The sequence below is a fragment of the Brachycentrus maculatus genome, unplaced genomic scaffold (assembly GCF_059751285.1).
Source record: "Brachycentrus maculatus isolate JH-2025_06_01 unplaced genomic scaffold, ASM5975128v1 h1tg000139l, whole genome shotgun sequence".
NCBI lineage: Eukaryota > Metazoa > Arthropoda > Insecta > Trichoptera > Brachycentridae > Brachycentrus > Brachycentrus maculatus.
In genome coordinates, this window is record NW_028280892.1 from 115001 (window position 1) to 141916 (window position 26916).

A 26916-nucleotide genomic window follows, 5' to 3' on the forward strand; every position below is an offset into this window, starting at 1 on the left:
AATAAAACTGAGTAATAGGATAAAACTATTTGATCTGATTATTTTATGCAAATTTTTAAATGATATTTAATTCTGTCCCTTGTTTTTGCAAATGATAAATATTTATGCCCCAACCAAAAACACGAGAAATCATCAGATATGTTATTGTTATAACAAACGGACAGTGTCTGGATCCAATACTCCTATACACCGAATGCAAAACCTCGGCGATGATTTCGCGGACCATATCGATATCTGGAATACGTCACTTCCTAAATATAAAGCGATAATAATTACAATATTTTAGGCTAATGCATAATTCCTTGTTTTATATCGCTCACTCCCTTCAAGAACGTCATAAATCAAAAATTGACAATTTTCGGTTGTGCATGTTTTCGGAATGCCCAGAAAATGTACTGTATCCCAGTAAAACAGGCATATTTTTAACTTAATGTTTACCCGCTACAGGGCAGAAAATGTTGTTTTTGCATTTTGAAGAAATGTTAGTTTTGAATTATTTTTAAAAAAATACTAAATATTTTTCAAATGGAGAAAAAAACATATTATTTTTTCATGAAGTATACAGCATGTAATGTATTATTTGCAAATCGGCTACAGTCGTTAATAAAGGGGAAAAATGTTCAAAACCCATATAAAATATTACATTCCCTTTCGTCGAATTTTATTTTCGGGTTTAGTGCTTGCCCGTGCGTGTAGCAATATAACACCCAACATAGTATTACAACATGTAATATATCAGGTACAAATTAGCTACGACTGTTAATAAAGGGAAAAAATAATTTAAAAATTGTCCGCCTCCGCAGTGAAATGGTTATCTCGCTCGGCTACCGTTTTGGAGGTCCCAGGTTCGATACCCAGGGGGTTCGAATAAATATTAATGATTTTTTCACTCTAATATTTATTCAATATTACCATGGACTGGTACCTGAAGTGGAGGGTTGATTACCTTTCCTTCATGTGTAAACGATCAAGATAAGACTGCGTTTATATGATGCTGTGCGCTTTGCACCATTGGGGTGCGGATAAGGGTTTGAAGAACTGTACGCAGCCACGTGTTATTATGGCTCATTCTGGTTAAATGGAAAATAAATAAAAAAAAATCTTGAATGATTTTCGCAGATACATTGTAGCACATTTTATAAACTTTATAAAGTTAAATAGCTTTGTTTTTACCACGTTTTCATTTGTACATTTTATCCAACCATTTTCGACAAGTACCTAGTCATCATCAGCGTTTATGTACTAAATTATAAAACATTGAAATACTCATGGTTGATTCGGGTGTCCAAATTTAAAACACAGTAAGGGACATTTTTTGTAGTACGTTTTTTTTGCATTTTTGGACTAAGTAGAGTCAACTTAGTCCATAAATGCAAAAAAAACGTACTAAAAAAGTAGAGTCAACTTAGTCCATAAATGCAAAAAAAACGTAGATACTAAAAAAATGTCCCTTACTGTGTTTTAAATTTGGACAGCCGAATTACCCCTCCCTCACCAAAAACTTCCACGCACTCCGAACACTATATGAAAATTTGATTTAAAAAATATAGTTTCAAAAATATGATTTAAAAATATGAAATTTTTTTATTGTGTATGGATTGTGTGGAAGTTTTTAGTAAGGGAAGGGTAATTATATATAAGTATTTCAATGTTTTAGAATTAAGTTTATAAACCCTGATGTCAAGGTTCTTGTTGAAACCGGTTGGATAAAGTGTACCAATAAAAACATGGTTAAAACAAAGTTGTTTAATTTTATAAAGGAAAATAAAGAAGCAGCAAAGAAATTAAACTAAATAAAAACATGATACTTACAAAAAGATGGAGTGCTTCATTGACCATATCCAAGAAGTGTCATCGCTCGTCTTCTTCACAGCTTCCATCTTCAGGGTCATGTTGTATACGCGCTGATGAAGCAGTATCCCAGAGTCGAAGTATTCCTGCAGCAGACCAGATACTTCTGTCTCTTTGCACGATGATGGAAGGCATAGTCCCAAGGTCACGAGATCCTAAAGAACAGAAATCAGGACTATTCAATGACAATTATTTTTGTTTTATTTAGAAAAAACGAACACTTTCCATTCCTCGCCATAATACATCATTCTTCAGAAATTCCTTCTCTGTCCAAGCAGCCAGACTATGGAATGAATTACATCTCCTTGTAAACAAATGCACCTTCTCTAATAACTTTTACGAAACTTCCAAAACATTACTTTTTATCTTTGGAATCCTAACTGTCCATCAAACTTCCTCCCTTAGTTTTTCCCTTTACCTCCTTCCCTAAACTCCCTTTTTCCTTTGCCTTCTTTATTATCATCTTTTGTAATTAGTTTATTTTTTAATGTCAATTTGTAATTTATGTTTTTTCACTTGTTCAAGTACTATCTACCCTCTGATTGCAAACAGCTATATATGGTATCAAACGTTTTGATCAATATCACTAGTCTGTTTTTGGTTGGTTGGAAGATACTGCTTTTTAGCAATAAGCCCGTTATTGTACTTATTTCTTTTCCGTACATAAAGTTTAAATAAATAAATACATTCGGAACAGAGTAGGAACAGCAAGTTATACTCATATAAAAGTTCTCAACAATTCTTCTCCATGTTATAATGGATAAATTTCAACGTTACGTTTCACTCTCTCGCTGCTCGCTGATAGTGATGATTTTTATTAGTATATTCTTTATTGTTATTGTACATATTTAAAAAAATATTTTCAACCCTTTCCGGTCCTATGTCGAATGTCATTCGACATCGACTTTATCCCGGTGAGTCCTATGTCGAATGTCATTCGACATTTTTTTTCTTCATCAGTTTAGTGTTAAAATACAAGCAAACATATTTTTTTCATCTATAGATGTCTATAAAATGTAATAATAAGAGACAAGATTGTATACATACAGAATATTTTTTTAACACAAGTGTTGTTTTATTAAAAAAAATGGATGTATTGTTTTACCATGTAATGCTGTAAATCTATTGTGGACCTGGTGGAATTTTTAAAATCTTTTTTATGGACCGGAAAGGGTTAAAGGCATAAGCCGTAGGATAAAATATTATAAAAAATAAATAAAATATGAGTATTACAAAACAAGCACATACTTGTACTGATCCATTACCAAAATTCTACTACTACTACTACTACCATCACGCCGTTTCCTGCAGGGCTAGGCAGAGAGGATGGAACGTCACACTCTTCTGTCCTGACGTACACTCCAAGCTTCCTAAACATCCATATATTTTGTCATGCATGCCCTTCTACGACGTAGACTTTTGACATCACTAGATTTTAAATTCTGATTGATCTGATCCTGCCAAGTCTTTCTCGGCCGTCCTCGTCCTGTTCTCCCGCTCACATTGGCCAAATTTTCTTCTTCTTCTTACCCTTATCCGCACCCAATGGTGCATAGGGCACTGCATCGTATAGAAACAGTGTTATCTTGATCGTTAAATGTACGAAGGAAAGATGATCAGCCTTCCGCTTCAGGTACCAGTCCAGGGTCATTTTAAATAAATATTAGACTGAAAAATCATCAATATTTACTTTGACTCTCTTGGGCATCGAACCCGGGACCTCCAGCATGGTAGCCTAAGCGGGCTGAACATTACACTACAGAGGCGGACCAAATATCTCTTCTTTCTTCTTTCGTTATCCATTTGTAAAAATAACTGTAAGGGGAAAGGGTCACATTTGTGACAGTCGCACTTGAGGTGCCAAAGACCCGCATTCAGCTCGCGAGCCACAGTTTGACGACCACTGGTGTTACCAATTACAAAATTAGTTCCACCTCTCACCCCAATCTAATTTTTCAAATCCGTATTACACCACATATCGCTCACTCCTTTCAACAACGCCATATATAAAAAAACTTGATTTTTCAGGAGATTGTTTTTAAAGTTTGAAAATATAATAAAATGTATTAAAAAATAAATATCAAGCATTTTATTGAACTTTTTACTGTGCAACACAGATCTTTTAATGTAAAACCTGAAGGTTTTTTTCTCCATTTAAAAAATATTTAGGATATTTAAAAAAATAATAAAAGAATACATTTTTTTCAAAATGCAAAAACAACACTTTCTGCCCTGTAGCGGGTAAATATTAAGTTAAAAATATGCCGCTTTTGCTGGGATATAGTACATTTTCTGGAAATTCTGAAAACATACATAGCTGAAAATTGACGATTTTTAATATATGACGTTGTTGAAAGGAGTGAGCGATATGTAATAAAAGGTAAGTATGAATATAATATTAAATATAGACCGTATGAAAATTCGCTGGGTATATCGTTAGTACCAACCTACGATAAAGTAACTTTACGGTTACTCCATTAATACTTAATTTCTCCGAATTCACTAACCACGTAATAGATGCTAACCAATTTGGTTAACAAAAAATGCCGAGTGACGTCGGACGTTTTTTTAAAGATGGAAATTGCATTTCTTATTTACCTTTCTTATTGTATCCTTTGAGTATGTATAAGGTTTATAAATATCTACAACATTTTGAGTGTGTCCACAGATCTGGATTATCTCTAATTATAAGAGTCTTTTGTCATATTATTTATTGACACCTCAACATAGATGAAGAAAAACATATCAACCTTCTTCATCTCACCAGTAGATGTCTCTAGTGAAAATTCAAGTGATTCAAGTACAATGTTTCGAAATTGGATCATATATATGTAATAAAATACCTGGTACCTACCTATACATTTTATTAAGTACCTACTTACATATAGTACCTACATAAAACAGTTCTACCACCAGATATCGCATACGTCGCACTGAATAAAACAAAAGACATCAGATAGAAAAAAATATAATGTTGTTAACTGTCAGAATCAGATAGATAGATAGATAGAAAAATATTGTAAAGATTAATTAAGAATAAACTTTTATTGTCACTTTAATTACAAAGCAACACATTGTTTATTTTATTATTATACACCCACTTTACATATTATTTACACCCAATTTACAAAAGAAAATTATTACCACGTTATATATATAGAACTTCCAAGAATTTGAGGTGTGTGGTTGTCAATCGCGGGTAGAATTGGTGAATGTTACACGTGTGTAAAGTGATCACTTAAACCAGCCAATGACGTTCGTAAGGCCCGTAAATATCCAGACTTCCATATTCTTCTTCCTCTATGTTGAGATGTCAAAAAATAATAGGTTTAAATATAAAAAAATGGATTTTAGATTCTTCCTAAAAAAACATGTTTTATTTTAACCTGTTATGGGAGCAGGAGGGATAATCTAATGTGGGCCAATCAGGAACTTCTGAGCAAACTCATTGCTGGCAAGAAGCCACGTTACATTCCTCAGGAAAAGTCGGACTGTCGACTGTCGTCAACAGGCCTTCCGTTCCACTAGAAGAGGGTTCGGCATTTCGTATCCTAGCTTTGTTTATGGTACCAATATCTATCACTATTTTTATCATAAATGATACCATTAAAGAAGATGCTAAGGGGGTCCCACAGACTTCATTTTGCCGCGCGTTTTATAACCAAAATTTAATCTGTTATATATCGATTATAAATGGATTAGATTATCGATTAGTATCTCTAGACTCATTGATATTAAAATTGTATGGTACATACGTAAATAATTACTCTCATTAGTTTTTTTCTGGATTAATATGCCGTTGTGTGTCGAAACTCCTATTCGCCAATTTTTGAACCTCAATTTAAAGCGTTTTTAGATGTAGCAAACGTCTTGTCCCAAAAATTTTATTATGAGAGATATAGTGAATTAATCTAAAAAGAGTAAACAATAAATACGAGAGCAGAACACTTCGATATAGTATTTTTCCATATAGTACATTTAGTCCCGAACATCTTTAATTTGTTGCCAACGGAGGTAAGAGGTCAAACTTAATGATTTAAGTATTTATATGTATATATAATTAATGATAATCGCATGGAATTTTAAAGATTTTCATCTGTAATCCTCGTTCGAATTTTTGATTTAGAGTGTTTCATCCTCAAAAAAAATTGTTAACGCGTAAGTATATGTCCTGCCAAAAATACAAATATTTTTTCCTGCAAATGCGCCTAAATTTGTATATTTGTATAAACTTCGCCGAGATGATTGAAGGCCCAATCAAAATAGCTCGGCCGGCCAGCGGTTGTCCATATATGCCTTAGAATTTAAAAAAAAACTTTTACGTCTAACATCTCGTCTTGCGTCGCTTCGATTGAATCGCCCGACCGTGGAACCATTTATTACGTAACTCGGGGTGTTACAGTTTTACTAACGCGAAAGTGGCCATTGCGTATTCACATCAATAAACATAATATATAAAAATAAACACTACCGAGCCTCGAGGTAATTGCCCAAGGCTATGAAACTCTAATACTCTCATGCTCTCCTGATCAATCCTCATTTTAAGATCTTTCTTAGCAACAGACCTTACCGTTTACGAAAAATTGAGTCATTTTTTCAATGAATCATCGAAACATGTTTGATGAGGCAAATACACCAAGCAAAAAAATACAATAATGCACTGAACTCCTTTTTCTCTGTGTCGTATATCTATGTATATACTCGTATATATATATATACATATAAATGAATTGCTGAATTTAGGATTTTTCCACTAGACGATTTCACTAAACTGTTTATTTTTATTTATATTAACTTATTACATACATAAGTCACATACACCCGATGACTTATATAATATTACAAGGTTTGTTGGATTAAATTGTACATTTATTTATGTATATGTTAATACGTAACGCGTTTTGTCTTCTTAGGACATTATCAAACACATTAGGAGTGTTAGATAATGTCCTAAGAAGACGAAACGCGTCACGTATTAACATATACATAAATTAATGTAGAATTCAATCCAACAAACCATGTTTTTACAACATTTTGAGTGTGTCCAAATACTTGGTCACAAAATCTGGATTTTCTCCAATTACAGGAGTTGTTTTCATATTATTTTGTAACATCTCATCAGGGATGAAGAAGAATATGGAAGTCTGGGCATTTACGGGGCTGACGACCGTCATCTCACCAATAGATGTCTCTAATGAAGTTCTAGTGATTCAAGAACAAGGTTTCTAAATTGGTTCATATATATATAGAACTTCCAAGAATTTGAGTAGTGTGGTTGTCAATAATGGGTAGAATTGGTGAATTTTACACGTATGTAAAGTGATCACTTAAACCAGCCGATGACGGTCGTCAGCCCCGTAAATGCCCAGCCTTCCATATTCATCTTCATCTTTGATGAGATGTTACAAAATAAACCATGTTTTATTTTGGATATATTTTCCAACAATTCAATATGGAATTCTACCAACTGTCTGTAGTTACCATAAATAAATTATATAATATTACTCATTTTGGGACATGAGGTTAAGGTTAACAAGACTGAAAAACAGATAATAAAGTAACAAACAAGAAAATACAGGGCAAAATGTAATAAAAGGTACAATAAATAGGCATATCGTAGTCGTACAGGAGAAAGTGAATAACTAACAAAATATAAAATGTTCAGGAGGGCCATTTAAGTCACTTTTGCTTGGCAAGAAAATAAACACCAATGCAGTTAGTCATTTTTAACAAGTCAATATATTATACTTCCGGGTTTAAAATCGCTTTGGGATTTTTTCAGGGCAATATTGAGCTAGTAAGATATCAAATAGTCAAGGATCACGTTTTTGTAAACAAATGCACTTGGTCACTTTCTCCTGTATGACTACGATATAAAAAACACAATGTAAGAAGGATGTTTATGCACAACATTTTTGGTTTATCCAAATTCTTGTTCACAAACCTGGGTTTCTCCATATACAGCAAATTGGTCAATATTGCGCTTCATGTACCTATCTAGGATACATTCAACCAATCTTCTTCTTATTATGCTTGCCACGTCGAAGGTTGGCAATCATTATGGCAATTTTTACTGTGTCTGGAACTCTAAATAGCGACGAGCTCAAATTGTAAATATGCAATTATCAATGGCCCACACATAAATAGACTGTGATTAAAGAAAACACTTCGTTTATTACCACTTGAGTTTTATTATAGACTACATGTTTCAGAAGTTAAACTTCCATCATTCAGGTCTGTATAATAACTAAAATATAAAATATAAAATTGTTCTATAAATAAGGAGAGGGGAAAGTAAGGGGAAGGGGTTAGTCAAGGAACGGAGTTTGAAAACAAAGGAAAAATAGAAAGCAATGGCGAAGGATTTTGAAACAATATATTATTTAATAAATTATTATTAGAATTCAGGTTTTTTTGTATTTCTAAATTTTCAAGATAATTCATAATTTGGCCTTTATATGGAACAAGGTGTAATAATTTTAATTTATGAGAGTGAAATGAGTGATTAGTATCTATTATTTGATTTGCAAATTCCGAAAAATAATTACTAACAAGACCGTTATTATTATTTATAGAACAATTTTATATTTTATATTTTAGTTATTATCAGACCTGAATGATGGAAGTTTAACTTCTGAAACATGTAGTCTATAATAAAACTCAAGTGGTAATAAACGAAGTGTTTTCTTTAATCATTGTAACATGTCTTACCACAAAGTTAATGCCGAAACAATAAATAAAATAAATTGACTGTCGTTAAATCTAACATTTAGATTTTGATTGACGTCTCAACATAGATTTTTACTGGCCATTTACATGGGTATTTACTGGGCTTGAGACTTGTCATGGGCTGATAACATTCAGTGCCGAGAACTAACACGAGAAAGCAGGTGTCAATCAAAGAATATTTATACAAATTTGAAATTTGAATAGTGTGGTTGTCAGTCATGGATAGAATGGTGAATATTACACGTCACGTAAACCAGCCTTTGATAAGTTGTTGTTAATAATAATAATAATAAATTTGGATAATTTATATAGCGCTATTTTCGGAAAACAGCGCTCGCGAGACGTCTATCAACCATTTCATCTGGAATACACAGCTCTTTTAGATACTTTGGAGCTCACACACTCAACCCATTCGGGAAAGCGTAACCAGTGCAGTTTGTGAAGTAGAGAGGTGATGTGACTGAATTTAGAAATTCTTAAATTCAGTGGTGTTGTTAATCTTCGCCTCTTCCACATTCATTCATCTTTTCGAACATACACGCCGATTATACCGACTCCTGACCTGTCCACTTTCAAGTATTTGATCATGCCAAGTTTTTCTTGGTCTGCTTCTATTACCAACCACATTCAACTTATAAATTTGTTTAAGGCCCAGCATTCGTCAAGTCGCATTCATTCCCCCGGAGACCACCGGAGAGGTCACTTGTCTGCTCACGCCCATTTTTTTAGAGAATGTATATTAGATATTTCTTTCTTTTTTAGAATATATATATATATATAGAAAAAATATTTACTCCTTACCATTCAATAACTCTTTTCTTTTCAAAACATTTAATTATTTCGAAGAAAAACTTATTTTTTCAATGCGAAAACGATGATGAAGAAAAAAATCAATTAGGTACCGTAGAACGAGGCTACTTGAACATTGATATGTTACTTGAGCCCAGTACAAAAAAAATATTTAGATCTGTATTTGATCTACAATAATGAACGTATCGACATGATTCATTGTTTCCCTGACAGGTGACACTTATACGTTCATTATTGTAGACCAAATATAGATTTTTTTGGCACTGGGCTCAAGTAACACATCAAAGTTCAAGTAACCTCGTTCTACGGTACGTTAAATGTTACCTGGGTTTAGAAAAAAATTGAGTTGTTACTTAACCTTTTCCAGTCCATAAAAAAATAATTAAAAATTCCACCAGGTCCACAATAGATTTACAGCATTACAGAGTAAAACAATACATCCAATTTAATTTTTTAAATAAAACTACACTTGTGTTAAAAAAATATATATTCTGAATGTATCCAATCTTGTCTCTTATTATTACATTTTATAGACATCTATAGATGAAGAAAAAAATTGTTTGCTTGTATTTTAACACTAAATTGATGAAGAAAAACTTCGACATAGGACTCACCGGAATAAAGTCGATGTCGAATGACATTCGATATAAGACCGGAAAGGGTTAACGAATGCTAGTCCTTAACTATCCTTTCTTCCATCATTCGATTCACATGCCCAAACCATCTCAACACATTTTCCTTAATTTTATCGATAACGCTTATCTCAGCCTTGAATTATTTCCTTATTTCGCCATTCGAACATCTGTCATACAACATTTTGCCGCACCTTAGTCTGTGAGAATTTAATTTAATTAATTTAAAGGTCTTAACCTTCATTTGGTATGATCATAATTTACAACATTTTGAGTGTGTCCAAATACTTGTTCACAAAATCTGGATTATCTCCAATTACAGGAATTATTTTTATATTATTTTTGGACATCTCAACAAAGATGAAGAAGAATATGGAAGTCTGGGCATTTGCGTAGATGCTCAGACTTCCATACACATGTTTCATATCAAGTTGAGACACTTTTGAAAAATTGATATCTCATCCGTAGGGTAAATAATCCAGTGTGTGATATAACTATAATGTTTTTAATTTAGAAACATTGTTCTAGAATCACTAGGAACTTCACTAGGAACTTCACTAGAGACATCTATTGGTGAGATGAAAAAATAATATGAAAAATAACTCCTATAATTGTAGATAATCCAGATTTGTGAACAAGTATTTGGACACACTCAAAATGTTGTAAATAAATAAACTGGTGAAATTATAAGCTAAAATAATAGAAATGAAAATGATACTGGCGTTTGTCATGTGTGTGATTATAATCCAGGATTCGAATCTCACATACTAATAAAAGAGTTTCTGCTCAATAAAAAAAACTTCTTATTATCTTACCAATAGATGTCTCAATGTCTTAAGTGAAGTTCTAATGATTCAAGAACAACGTTTCGGAATTGGTTCATATATATATATAGAACTTCCAAGAATTTGAGTAGTGTGGTTGTCAATAGTGGGTAGAACTGGTGAATGTTACACGTGTGTAAAGTGATGACTTAAACCAGCCTATCACGGTCGTCAGCCCTGTAAATGCCCAGACTTCTATATTCTTCTTCATCTTTGATGAGGTGTCAAAAAATAATTTGATCATAATTTGATGATAATGTGACTCATCAGATCTCATTTGCACATTAAACCATGTATCATTAAGCCGAGGGCATGACGGATTATTTTAACTCGTTACCGTACTGTTTACAGTAATCTACATTACCCACTGGTGTCGGTATTTTTATAAATAAAATATGGCGGTACCGTTAAAACGTAAAACCTTAGATTTGAATCTGCAATATCACCGAATATGAGTGCATCTATTGTACCAGCATGCCAGATGTTATTCGATTTCAACTCTTTTGCAAATTTTACTTATCATTAAATGTTATTCCGTTTGTTAATTGGAAGTTTTAATTATTATCAATTTAGTCTTAACAGGTTGAAAATTTGCAAATTAGAGTAACGTATTTTAACCAGAAATTATCAAATATTTATTTTCATTAATTGATTCGGCAGTCACTTTTTGATAATATTTATTAATTTTTTAATTATGTTTTACTTGGTACATGGCACTATTTCTTAAAATCTGTTGTGACACGTGTTTCGATGCATTCAATATCATTTTTTAACGCAGTGTTTGATGTTGAATGCGTCGAAACGCGTATCACATTAGATTTTTAGAAAAAGATAAATTTACCAAGTAAAATTTATGAACACGGTACACGTATTGAAATACGTATTACAATAGATTTTAAGAAAAACGTGATATGAACCAAATAAAATCTATTGTATTGATCTAATACACTTCGAAGTCTAAGAAAAAAAGACGAAATTGAATATTAAAAATATGTATAAAAATTTTAGTTTTAACTAAGAGGAAAAATTATACAATAAACAAATATACAAAATTTTGTTCACAAATTCTGGATTTGCTTTTTTGGATTGGATCTCAATACACATGAAGAAGAATACGAAAATTTTACAACCTGTCATTGGCTGTAAATAAAGCTTCCGAAATAACTGCAATACAACATCCGAAATTTAAGTGATTTTTATTTCACTCTAACTACTGCGCGCCACAACTGTGCGTAAGCGAGGCAGCAATTATAAGCTGCATACTTTCGATTCGATGAATATTATTGATAAAGTAAAATAAGTGTAAAATATAATTGAGGATTTAATGAGACCAATCATGAATACTTAGAATTAGAATTTTTAATATATTAATATCACAAATATTTATATTTCCTTCTATGGGAATCGACCTGGGCCCTTCAGCTCGGTAGATAAACACGCTAACTATTACGCCACGGAGGCGTACAAAATTACCAAACACAAAGTAATATTTACGTTACAAAGACAATAATAAGTGCGCTGTCTGAAATATCTAACAAGTTATCAGTAATTTTACAATCTTATCATTGTGTTCAAGTGCTGTTGAATTTTAAATGTCATAACTTTCTCATACAAGTATCTTGAATAACCGTTCAAGTGTCTCGTTAAAGGTACCTATATCGGAGATGAAGAATAATAGAAAGGTCTTATTTTCACAACATTTTGAGTGTCTCCATATACTTCACAAATCTGGGTTTCTCCAGTCAAGAGCTATTTTTACATAGATGGTTGTTTTGAACGCATATGTACTGTGGCATGAGATTGATTAATATATCTTCATCTGTGTGATTTTTAAAAAAAAATGTACCCAGTCATATATATAATCAAAGGGACAATCCAATCTTGATATATAAAAATTATAATAATTTTTGTTATTCTGATCTTCAGGTATTTTTTGTATTTTATATTAATACTATTATTCTAAAATTAAAAATATTATCGATAAAATTAAGAAAGGTGTGTTGAGATGGTTTGGACATGTAGAACGAATGAGTGAGAAAAGAACGTTAAAACAAATTTATTAGGCGAATGTTAGTGGAAAAAGAAGCAGAGGAAGACCGAGAAAAACATGGCATGATCAGGTATGCCAAATACTTGAAAGTGGTCAGGATAGGAGTCGTAACAATCGGCGGGTATGTATGAGGAGATGCATAAACGTGGAAGAGGCGATGAATGTTTGCAAGGACAGAGTGGTGTGGCGCTCTATTCTCTCTGCCTACCCCTGCGGGGAAGCGGCGTGATGGTTAGTTAGTTTTTTTTAGTTTTATTATTCTAGTTCTACTTATAATACCTATACACTTATACCCTTTGCTTTGACTAAATTATATTGTATACCCACACACAGGTCATGCCTTTGTGGGATCTTTTTTTGTATTTATATTTATATTTTATTCATATTTTTTATGTATTTGAATTAATGTCATGTAATGCAAAATAATTTAAAATAAAGAAAAAAAAACATTTCAAATTACTGCCGGTAGGTACGTGGAATATTGTGGATGAGTATCATCGTTGAACAACAAACTATACAAAAATATCGAATTCTTCTAGTACACAACAATGATACACGATTCACACATAACGAAGGTTTGATAGTCCCAAGAATCAACAATAAATATGGGAGTCGATCACTTCAATATATCGTTCCGAGCGTTTTTAACTTGTTGTCGACGGAGGTTAGATGAAGGTTAGCTCAAAATAAAGTATGGAACAACGGTAAAATAAAGGAATGGGTAAATGATCAAGAGTTCATTCTGGTATGGTTAAATCAGGTGTGTCAAATACATGAAAACGGCCGGGTCAGGAGTCGTAATAATCGTTGGGTATGTATGAAGAGATGCATGAATGTGGAAGAGGCGAAGAATGTTTGCAAAGACAGAGCAGTGAGGCGTTCGATTATCTCTGCCTACTTCTGTGGTGAAGAGGCGTGATGGTTAGTTAGTTAGTTAGTTTATTCTATTAAATTGTAAAATAGTTTACATTTAAAAAAAAAAACTCTTTATTTGTGTGTATATTAGGTTAAAATGGATAAAAACAATAAAAAAATGTATATAAAAAGAACTCCACCGACAAGACACATAAGGTGGCTTGGTGGGTCTCTGCAAAAAAAAATATTTTTAGTATGGTTGTAATTGTTTTTCAAATAAATTCATATAATTTATGTTAATAAAAACAAATAAAATAAATAATAAAAATGTTGCAATGTAAAAATAACTCCCAAGAGGAGGAAACCAAAAAAAGTATTTGGACACACTCAAAATGTTGTGGATAAAATTATAAGCTACATAAAAAGTTGAAAATCATGTTTTTCATGTATGTATGTAAAAATAATCCGGGGTTCAGATCTTGCATATCAATGAAAGGGTCTCTGCCGGATCAAAACTATTTAAAATCCAACAAAGATGGCTGTTGTGAACTTGTATATACTGTGTCTTGAGATTGATCATTCTCGTATATGTATCTAGGAGTTCCAAAAATTTTAGTGTGGTTGTCGGTAATAGGTAGAATGGTGAATGTTGCACGTGTGTAAAGTCATCACTTAACCAGCCTATGGCAGGTCATACGCCCTGTCATATCCTCGCTTTCGTAATCTTCTTCGCCTATGTTGAAATTCAGGCCTTAAATTCTATAAAGCATTACCCATTTTAAACGCAATATTTTATTGCATGCATACTTCAAGATATTGAAATAGGAAATAAACTGAATATAATTTAGATAGTAATAAATTGCGTAAAGTTATGTAAGCATTTGTCCGCCTACATAGTGTAATCGTAAGTGCGTTTAGCTACCGTGCCGGAAACCTCGGCTTCGATTCCCAGTAGGAGCAAAATAACGTTAGTTTCTTTCATCTAACATTTATTAAATATTACGCTGGATTCGTACCTAAAGCTGGAATCTAAGTTTCATGAGATTAATGATATATGTAGGAGTTCCAAAAATTTTAGTCAATCATGGGTAGAATGGTGAATGTTGCACGTGTGTAGAGTGATCACTTAAACCAGCATTTCCCAACCTTTTTTGGCTAGCGTACCACTTGGAGGTATATCGCGCTTAATTTTTGTATTTCGAGAAATTTGTTATTCCATCTGAATTATAAATTTTACAAAACTCAATTAATCTAAGTTTTAAAAAAAATACTAAAGTTTTTTTTTCCTGATAAAAATGAGGTAGGTATTTTAAGATAACATATCACAGTGTCCTTTTTTTTAAATAAAAGATAGTGAAGCTCATCTCTTGTCTAAATTCAAAACAGGACAAGTTTTTTTGTAACTGCCAATTTTAGAAAAAAAATACACAGAATGAAATTAAATTATTTGTATAAAATAAATTAAATGCGCAGCAGATAATTTTTTTCCAAAAATTATTCTTCTCTATCTATTTTGAGATGTCAAAAAAGGCTTTAAAATCCCCCACTTAGGTCCGAGAATGTTAAAAAAAAAAACAGATTCATAAACCGTTTTTCAATAACAATGTGTACCAATACAATTTTTCATTGTACAGTAAAACCTCAATATAACGGATAATCGTAGGGAGAGGGTGTCCGCTAAACCTGAAAGTCCGTTATATATATAAATAGGTTTAATAGAATAAAAAAAAAAACAAACAAAAACATATGTTGTTTTTTCCACATGAATTTTATTTGACCAGCAACCAGGTTTCGTCGTAACCGACATCATCAAACTGGTCACCAGTCGGTACATCCCCAGTCTGATGATGTCAGTTACGGCGAAACCCGATTGCTAGTTAGATACAGTTCATGTGGAAAAAACTACATACTTATATAGTTGTTATTTTATTGTAAAAAAGGCAGTTTTACCAAGAAATGTGTATAAATAAGTTTTTTTTTATAAATTTAAAATAAAAGGTTTTTTTAATATGAACACAGTGTTTATAAATAAATATTCAATACAAAACAGAAACAAAATTATATTTGGGTCGTGTTTGATATCGACGCACTTGCTTTCGGTAATCCAGCTTTAAAAAGGGAATCAAGTTTTGTTTGCACTTTTGAAGTTTTGAGACAATTTGCGATTATCATGGCCGCTTAAAAATGTTAACTTGCGGTGACATTTGAATTTAAGCATCCATAATGTTCGTTAAATAGATGTCCGTTATATCGGGGTTTAACTGTATAATATAACACGTATATAATTTTTAAAGCGTTTTTACGAAACTACCACTTACGAAGTACGGATATGAAATAATTTCCAAATGATACCGCCCGCTTTACATATATAAAGAATTTAGTTTCGTTAATAATGTAACCAGTTGCCATTTCTTACACAGCGAACGGAGGCGCTTCGAGAAAAGAATTATAATTTTATTTATTATGTGGAACGAATGTTTATGAAGAATTAATGAAACTCGTTCAAGGCAAATGAGCTACTTCAAAATAAAAAAAAATAACCATAAGATCTAGTTCTTTTAGATATATTCCAATACGTCCGATTTATCTGATTTGAAATGTTGAAAGTTATTTCTGTGTGAAGTGTATATTTAATATAAAATAATCCTACATAGCTGAAATACCGTACATTATTCTTGTCGATAGCCCCCAATCAATTCATTTTTAACTCAGGTAACATTTAACTTCTTAAAGTTTTTCTCCGAAATAAACACATGGATTTGAAAAGAAAAGAGTTTTTGAAAGCTGAGGAATCAAAGAAATACATAAAAAAAAATCAATATTTATTTAATCATTTTAACTTCATGTACACAAAAAAATACACTGGCGGGCTTATTGCTAAGAAGCAATATCTTCTAATCAACCAAAAACAGACTAGTGATATTGGTCAAAACGTTTGATACCTTATATAGCTGTTGCAATCAGAGGTTAGATAGTGCTTAAACATTAAGTGTATAGAAGAGAATGCATGTATGTATACTGTAAAAAATTATTTAAAAAAAAATAAATATAATATATTCAAAAAAATATATTTGCGGACACAAGGATGGCTCCTCTCACAGCCGGTCGCGAACTGAAATGATATATTTGCGAGTTTACCCTTTACCCCTACCTACATCCAATGGTGCATAGGGCACTGCATCGTAAATAAGCAGTGTCCTAAAAACGACATTTAGAAATTTATTCTTTGTTTAAATAAAATGATCATTATAAGACATAAAAAGTGTTCTAAGTTTAAATAAAATTAAAACGTTTAAAAGTTTGTTCTTAGTCAAAATAAAATGATAGTTTAAAGACGTTTAAAAATATTTATTGTATACATGTATTTTAAATGTTTATTATTACATTTATTTGACATTTCGCTAACTCCTTTCAAGAACGTCATAAATCAAAAATCGTCAATTTTCAGTTGTGCGTGCTTTCGGAGTTCCCAGAAAATGTACTATATCCCAGCAAAAGCAGCATTTTAACTTAATATTTACTTGCTACAGGGCAGAAAGTGTTGTGTTTGCATTTTGAAGAAAAGGTACTGTTTAATTATTTTTTGAAATATACTAAATATTTTTCAAATAGAGAACAAACCTTCAGGTTTTAACTAAAAAGATCTGTTGCACAGTAAAAAGTTTAATAAGTGGCTTGATATTTATTTTTAATACATCGTATTATATTTTTAAACTTTAAAAACGTTCTCCTGATAAATCAAGTTTTTTTTATTTATGACGTTCTTGAAAGGAGTGAGCGATTTGCGTTAAGCAAAGAAAAGCCCTAAAGAATAACTAGAAGTGTAAATATAGGCCATAAGAGATGGCGTGTTACTTCAAACATTGACAACGATCGCGAAATTTCACAGACAACAGACAATGCTTTGAAGTTACGTCATAACATCATACAATGAACAAATAGGGTCAAGCAATTTTCAAATAAATGTTGGGTGTTATATTGCTACACGCACGGGCAAGCACTAAACCCGAAAAGAAAATTCGACGAAAGGGAATGTCATAATATTTTTTTTTAACATGTTAGTAATATCAGTATATAACCACTCACCGAGATTTGTATGTCTACAGTTTTCGAGACGTACCCGTCTCTTCGTCAGGACAATCACTACCACAGAATGCAAATAATACTACCCTTCACTACCATAGCACTATTTACACACTTAAAACTACACAAAATGTTTAACACATCGCTCACTCCTTTCAAGAACGTCATAAATCAAAAATTTTAAATTTTCAGTTGTGCGTGTTTTCGGAATGTCCAGAAAATGTACTATATCCCAGCAGAAGCGGCATATTTTTAACTTAATATTTAACCGCTACAGGGCAGAAAGTGTTGTTTTTGCATTTTGAAGAAAAAGCATTTAATTATTTTTTTCAAAAAACTAAATATTTTTCAAATGAAGAAAAAAACTTCAGATTCTACCTAAAAAGATCTGTTGCACAGTAAAAAGTTCAGTAAGTGGCTTGATATTTATTTGTAATACATTGTATTATATTTTTAAACTTTAAAAACGTTCTCCTGAAAAATCAAGTTTTTTGATTTATGACGTTCTTGAAAGGAGTGAGCGACATGTGATTTCAGTTGACCCGAAGACCAACATGCACTAGGGGTATAAGTTTTTTTTAATTGCCTAACGTCCAAGTGACTCTGATATCTAGCTACGGCTTATGCAACACCGCTTATCATGACCTTACTCAGGCTTCAACTTTTAAAGTTTCATAGCCTATGCCTACTCGTGAGTGGATTTACTCTATATGTTTAAAGTTACTATAATTTCATGTATTTCATGAGTGAAAATTATGGGCAAAAACACTCGCCAAGGGTATAAGTTTCAATACGACGGATTTATATACTCGTATGTTGAAAGAAGTGCGCGGTGTTTGAATTGGATATTGTGGAAACTTGCTTAACCGATGTTGAATCAAATAATGGACTTTAAGTAAAATTTATTTGTTTTATTAAAATTAAACACTTGAATATACCACTTTAATGAGTTTTATTTATATTTACGACTAGTTTCGAAAACGACAGATGTTTTCATCTTCTGGTACAAATTAAAACGGTACAAATTAGTGTTTTAATTTGTACCACAAGATGAAAACATCTGCCGGTTTCGAAACTAGTCGTAAATATAAATAAAACTCATTTAAGTGGTTTATTCAAGTATTTAATTTTAATTCAATAATCATGTCATTCCACAAAGTTAATGCCGAATCAACAAATAATAAAATTTATTTAGTTTTTAATTCAATTTGTTTTGTCTTTTCTTTCTTTCATATTTAACCAGACTAATATGTAGATATATATATATATATATATATATATATATATATATATATATATATATATATATATATATATATATATATATATATATATATATATATATAATGGTCAGCGTGCTCGGCTACCTTTCTGGAGGTCCCGGGTTCGATTCCCAGGGGGGGTCAAATAAATATTAGTGATTTTTTTACTGTAGTATTTATTCAATATTACCCTGGACTGGTACCTGAAGCGGAAGGCTGATCACCTTTCCTTCATGTGTAAACGATCAAGATAACACTGCGTTTATATGAAGCAGCGCCCTATGCACCATTGGGGTGCGGATAAGGGTTATATATATATATATATATATATATATATATATATATATATATATATATATATATATATATATATATAAACATATATATCAATTTTACAGCTATCTACGATACTACGCAGTTATCTTATTACAGATATACATATTACATTTATACATATACGAGTATGTATGTGTGTATGTTTTTTAATTGAAAATACAACCATTATGAAACATGCCTCTTTATTACGTTATTTGATCGACGTCCAATCAAAATGGTTCCCCTTAATGATTTATTTATAACAGTTAAACCATTCTGCAACTTGTAATAAAGTACTTCTCCACACAGAGATGCAACTGCGAAGAATCCAATTTTTATAGCTGTTAATGATTTCAGACCTTAGTGCGCGAACGGCAGTAGTGGCGGTACGAGACCTCTTTGCATTTTTTGCGAACGAATCGCCAAGACCGTTATGCGATAACGATTCGACAGGGCCTTCGGATCTCGCAGAATGTGACTCGGCTCATCAAGTTCACGGCCACACTTGGGAAAGTATGGGTAGGGTTTATGGCCAAATAACATCTGGAAAATATTTGAAGATCTAGTACAGTGGTCGGCAAAATTATTAGACAAGAAGCCTGATTCGCACATAACATTTCAAGATTAACAATCTTGAGAGCCGAATATGTATGCAATTCTCTATTTTTCTTCTAACCCTTATCTCACCCAATGGTGCATAGGGCACTGCATCGTATTGAAGCAATTTTAATTGGTACCTACGAGGTGATCACTTCGGCGCTTCAAGGACCAGTCCATGGTAATATTAAATAAATATTAAGTGTAAAATCACAAATAATTATTTTCACCTACCCCCTGTGAATCGAATCCGGGACCTCCAGCACGGTAGCTTAACACGCTTACCATTACACCACGGAGGTGGATGCAATTCTAGTACACCTTTATTATAATTTAAGACATTTTTAATTTAACATTTGTTTGGTAAATTGCATTTACCACTATTTCTTAAAATCTATACACATCTTCCGGTGCATTCCGCATCATTTTCACAGTGTTTGAAGATGATGTGGAATACACCAAAACATGATTCAATATAGATTTTAAGAAAAAGTGGTATTTACCATGTAAAAGATAAATTAAAAATAGATAGATAATACCACAAAATGACTGCCAAATCAATTAATGAAATAATTCTAGACCTTTATTCGAGAATGCAAAGGTAGAGTAAAAATGACATTCTATTCTCTCTGCCTACCCATGCGAGGAAACAGCGTGATGGTAAATAAAAATTAAAATTAAAAAGTTTACAAAATTATTAGTCAAATTTCCTTACCTCACCCTCCCAGAAGACCATTTTCTGTATCTTGGAGTCGTGTCTGAAGTTAGCCGCGTAATACGCTATCGGGAATGGAGGGGTGGTGTCCCGGTAACTGACAGCCCTCGCGGGCTCGACCTCTATCCTCTTGGTAGACGTGTAGATCAGACATTGGGACTGCGACCCTAACCAGAACGTTCCTCCCCAATACAAGCCCGACTGAGGTACTCCAGATGCGTCCAGAACTAGAAGAAGATAAAAAAAAACAATAAAACTTATTAATAAGAGGTGATTTTCATTATGTAGAGATGCAATTAACCTTCCTATAACGCTATCGGAGGGGACGTTATAGACGAGATAGGTACCGCGTTGTTGGAGAGGACGTTATAGGGAAGTTAAGATATATATGAAGTGATTAGTCATATTTTCTTATTTTGTTTTTACCTTATGTTTTTTTTTATATTTTCTCATTTGCTATATTTTCTCATTTTTTATATTTTCTCATTTGTTTATTTTAAATATGCTTTTTTTCTTATGTTTTTCTCATTTATTGCTTTTAAATATGCTTCTTGTGCCTATTTATTATACCTTTTAATTGTTTTTACATTTTGCCATGTATTAGTATTCGTTTTGGTTATTTAAAAAAAAACATTTTTTGTTACTTTATTATTTGTGTTCCAGTCTTGTTAACCTTAATCCCATGTCCCAAAATGAGAAATACAGATTACTCATCGGAAATATTATATGTATATATGACTTATGTATGTAATATATTTTGAATTAAAAATAAAATTATTGTTTTTAAATTGCATTTCAATTTCAGTTATTTCCGCTAGTTGAAATGTAAAAATACAACTAAAAACATTAACTCCTTATAAAATTCCCTAAGAGAAAGGGGTACCAATATCAAAGCTGTAGGAGGGTTTACTGTAATTCAAGGATTCGGATCTTGCATACGTCCAAATAAAGTCGTCCAAAAGCAGAAAATATTGAAAAAATATAAAATATTGAATTCAACTATTTAAGGGTGAAAAATACTTGAATGTAAAGAAAAGTTCGTCTTCGAGATACCAATATGACTACAATACCAAAATACAAAACCAAACAACTCCAACAGAACTTTAAATATATGGGAATCAAGTACTTCAATGTCGAGAAAGTGAATTAAGGTAAAAAAGATATTAATTTCATTAATTTCACAAATATATTTTTAAAGTGCTAAATAAAACATTCCTCATATTATTTTTTGAAGTCTGGGCATTTACGGGGCTGACGACTATATTATTCTTCATCTTTGATGAGATGTCAAAAAATAATATTAAAATAACTCATGTTATATTATTCAATCTATTCTCATTTAGATGGCTGTTGTGAACTCATAATATGTCATGAGATTGATATCTAGGAGTTTAATGATATGATATATATATATATATATATATATATATATATATATATATATATATATATATATATATATATATATATATATATATATATATATATATATATATATATATATATATATATATATATATATATATATATATATATATATATATATATATATTTATATAAATAGTGTATGACAGAGTGTATGATTATATTGCATACCCATGCAAAGGCAATGCCTAAGTGGAATATTTTTTTTAATATTTTAAATAAATTTAAAAACTTGCATGTACCATGAAATAACGAGGAGTGGGATGTAATAAAAAATATATAAATAAATTTACTACCTTATTCTCTTGAGGAAAAAGAATCCTTAAACTCTCTACCAGTTTATACTCATATGGTATTTATTAAAAAAAAATTACTGTGGAAAACATGATCAAGTATTTCAAATATGTACAGGAGTCGGAGTAATCGGCGGGTGTGTATGAAGAGATGCATGAAGAAGAGCCGAAGATTGTTTGCAAAGACAGAGTGGTGTGGCGTTCTACTCTCTCTCTCTGTGTACCCCTGTAATTTAGGTAATTTAAATACACAAAATTGATTTCTTGTAATTCTGTGGGTGGATATTATAGCCAAGCAATAAACTAATTAAATGTATAAAAATTAATGAAGACACGATAAACAAACGACGTACGAGGTATTTATAAACTTGTCACTATTTCTTCAAACCTTAATCCGTACCCCAATGGTGCGTAGGGCACTGCATCATACAAATGCAGTGTTATCTTGATCGTTAATACATGAAGGAAAGGTGATCAACCCTCCGCTTCAGGTACCAGTCTTGGATAGTTTTGATTAGTATTAAAGTGAAAAAATCAATTATATTTATTTGACCTCCCCCTCGTAATCGGATCCGGGACCTCCAGAAAGGTAGTCGAGCGTGCCGACCATTACACTACGGAGGCGGACAATAACAAAAAATAATACATAAGTCACATATATAATATTCCCGATGAGTAATTTCCATTACTCATTTTTGGACATGGGATCAAGGTTAACAAGACTGAAAAACAGTTAAGAAAGTAACAAACAAGAAAACACATTTAGATCTGCCCAGGATAATATTGAATAAATATTAGAGTAAAAATTACCTTATATTTATTCGACCCCCCCCTTGGGAATCGAACCCGGGACCTCCAGAACGGTAGCCGAGTGTGCTGACCATAACACTGCGATGGCGGACAGAACTTTTACTTTTTAGGTATGAAATAAAGTTGAATATAAAAATATATCAAATAAATATGATTCCTCTAGAAAAGCATATTAGCAGGATATAATTTCCAATACGATATTTGTAGTCAAATGATCCGCGAATACATCTCAGATAGTTCCGTTTCTAATTCCATTTTCGCCCATTACTGACATCGTAAAATCATTCACGGATGAAAACATGAATATTTGATTATTCGAATGTGCAAAAATACGTTTATTATAATCAATAGTTTAAAAATCCTCACAATTTATATGCTATTAAAAAAAAGTCATTTAGTATAAATTTATTCATTTTATAGAAATCCACCTGTTTAGTATTCAAATCATAAAATATTTTACATCAATATTAGCTGATTTTAAGTTCATCGAGAATGAAGGCCAACATGGTATTATCTAAGGAATAAAAGAAAAATCGGGCTGAGTTATGATGTTATTTACTAACTAACTAACTAACTAACCATCACGCCGCTTCCCCGCAGGGGTAGGCAGAGAGAATCGAACGCCACACCACTCTGTCTTTGCAAACATTCTTTGCCTCTTCTACATTCATGCATCTCCTCATACATACCCGACGATTATTACGACTCCTGACCCGGCCGCTTTCAAGTATTTGACATACCTGATTGTGCCAAGTTTTCCTCGGTCGTCCTCTGCTTCTTTTTCCAACTACATTCGCTCCATAAATTTGTTTAACCGTTCTTTCTTCGCTCATACGCTCCACATGTCCAAACCATCTCAACACACCTTTCTTAATTTTATCGATAATGCTTATCTCAGCCTTACATTCTTTCCTTATTTCATCATTCGAACATCTATCAAACATCGTTTTGCCACACATTCGTCTGAGGGATCGCATTTCGACTGCATTCAGTCTGCTTTCATCCTTCTTTTGCCAACTCCATGCTTCGCTTCCATACATAAGGGTTGGAACCAGAACTCCATTGTGTACTGCCAGTTTAGCTTCCGCTGATAGATTTTTATTTGCTAAAACTGATTTTAGTGCACCATTCACTCTGTTCCCAGCATTCACTCTCCTTTCTAAAGGTTATTTATATATAAGTATATATATTATTTTTTGACATCTCATCAAAGATGAAGAAGAATATGGAAGTCTGGGCATTTGCGGGGCTGACGACCGTCATAGGCTGGTTTAAGTGATCACTTTACACACGTGTAACATTCACCAATTCTACCCATTAATGACAACCACACTACTCAAAGAAACATTGTTCTTGAAGCACTAGAACTTCACTAGAGACATCTATTGGTGAGATGTAAAGAAGCTCTTTAAAAGTATGTGAGCATAAAGCAAAAACTCTTTTATTAGTATGTGAGGTCCAAATCCTGGATTTCAATCACACACATGAGAAACGCCAGAAAATACCATTTTCATTTTTATTACTTTAGCTTATAATTTGACCAGACAATTTATTTAAAACATTTTGAGTGTGTCCAAATACTTGTTCACAAAATCTGGATTATCTCCAATTACAGGAGCTATTTTCAAATTATTTTTAAGTAAAGTTATCACTTAAACCAACCTACGACGGTCGTCAGCCCCGTAAATGCCCAGATTTCCATATTCTTCCTCATCTTTGAAATTAACAAATTCTTGAAAGTTCTATATATATGAATTCTATAATGTTTCTGAATTGGTTCATATATATAGAACTTCCAAGAATTTGAGTTGTGTGGTTGTCAATAATGGGTAGAATTGGTGAATGTTACACGCGTGTAAAGTGATCACTTAAACCATGTGTTGACGGTCGTCAGCCCCGTAAATGCCCGAATTTCCATATTCTTCTTCATCTTTGATGAGATGTCAAAAAATAATAAACAATAAATATTGAGTATTAGTTCTTCTCCAAACACAAGAGCTTAGCCTCTTTTTTTGAGAGGAACAACGTAACTAATATTAAGATATGTTAAGAATAGAAACATCTAGCAAATGAATTAAGTTAGAATATTTCACTACAACTTCATTAAATAAATAAATAAAAAATACATAAAAAAACTATGTCTCATACAATAAATATATTTATTGTAATTATTATCTATGATAGAATACTAACTGTATATCAAACCTCCTCCCTTAGTTTTTCCCTCTACCTCCTTCCCTTAACTCCCTTTTTCCCTTGCCTTCCTTATTATCATCAATTTCTAATTCATGTTTTTTAATGTTTCAGTACCATCTACCCTCTGATTGCGAACAGCTATATATGGTAGCAAACGTTTTGACCTATATCACTTGTCTGTTTTTGGTTGGTTGGAAGATATTGGTTATTAGCAATAAGCCCACCAATGTACTTATTTCTTTTCTGTACATAAAGTTTAAATAATATTATTTTTTGACATCTCAACATAGATGAAGAAGAATATGGAAGTCTGGTCTCCCATAATTGAAGATAATCCAGATTTGTGAACGAGTATTTGGTCACTCTCCAAACGCTTAAATAAAATATCTTCTTCTTCTTTTTTTTCTTCGTATTGGTGTAGGCCTCGTGGCCTGTTTTTAAGAGGGATTAGCAGTGCGGAGTCTGGATGGTTCCATTCTCCTCACACGCGCATACCATTGTCTCCTTCGTTGCCTTCCCCACCTAACGACATCTTCGATCTCGCATATTTCCCTGATCCTGGCGTTTCTTATCTCGAAGACTCTTGCCAGATATGCTCCTTAGAGTCTGTATTTCTGACACTCTTAGCGTGTTTTTGTGACTTCGGTGTCCGCTCTGCTTTTGATCCCATATATAATGGTAGCATTTTTTATATTCATTTAAAATATTAACAAAATATCTCGCATAAGCAAAGCCTTTGCATGTGTACACAATATAATCATATCTCGAAGACTCTTGCCTGATATGCTTCTTAGAGTAAATAAAAATAATAAAATAAATAAGTTCTATCACTTACGTTTTATAGCCCATCTGGTATTGTTATCGACTCCTTTGACAACATCCTTTAGTTCCTTATGGCACTGGGAGCTCCAATCTTTCTTCTTCGAAGCAGTTAAAGCCAATCCATAGAAAACAGACTGAGTTTCCAACCTCACTTCGTTCTCCGATACACAACACGAAAAACAAAAACACAACAATAAAACAAACGAAGCACAATTTCTTGTCATTTTTGAAAAGAGAAAATAAAAACACAATTGATTTTTATGTTTTAAGATTGTCGATTGTTTTAAGTGTTAAAAAACATCATTTTTTTATGTTTTTTTAATGGCACATTAATTGTCAAATTATTTGTTTACATAACTTTTTTATGATTGTTTATTTTTTAATGCTAATATTTTAACGAATCACATTTTTTAGGAATACCCTGAAATATGTATTTTTATAAATATGTATTTTATTAAAACATGTATCACAAAAGTTAGAATAAAACTCTAGCTATGAAAAATAACGGCAAAATACACTTAATATATTTTGTTTATTAAATGCATTGTTAACTTTACGGTATGGTAATATAACACTCTCCTTATCATTCATCGTTCTTTGTGTAATACCACTTAAAAACATTACTTCATGACTAACGGTTTCTGAAT

At 32.1% G+C, this 26916-nt stretch overlaps 1 protein-coding gene across 1 annotated transcript in view; it reads right to left on the reverse strand.

The window, feature by feature from the left end:
- Positions 1-26690, reverse strand: part of LOC148309074 (nose resistant to fluoxetine protein 6-like) — a 41448-nt gene extending 14758 nt beyond the window's left edge. Inside the window, exons 1-3 of the mRNA XM_088260587.1 lie at positions 26283-26690; positions 20724-20950; positions 1813-2006 (exon numbers count right to left, since the gene is read on the reverse strand). Coding sequence (XP_088116713.1) covers positions 1813-2006; positions 20724-20950; positions 26283-26493 — 632 coding nt within the window. The 5' untranslated portion in view covers positions 26494-26690. The remainder of the gene's footprint in view (positions 1-1812; positions 2007-20723; positions 20951-26282) is intronic.
- Between the last annotated feature and the right edge of the window lie 226 nt (positions 26691-26916).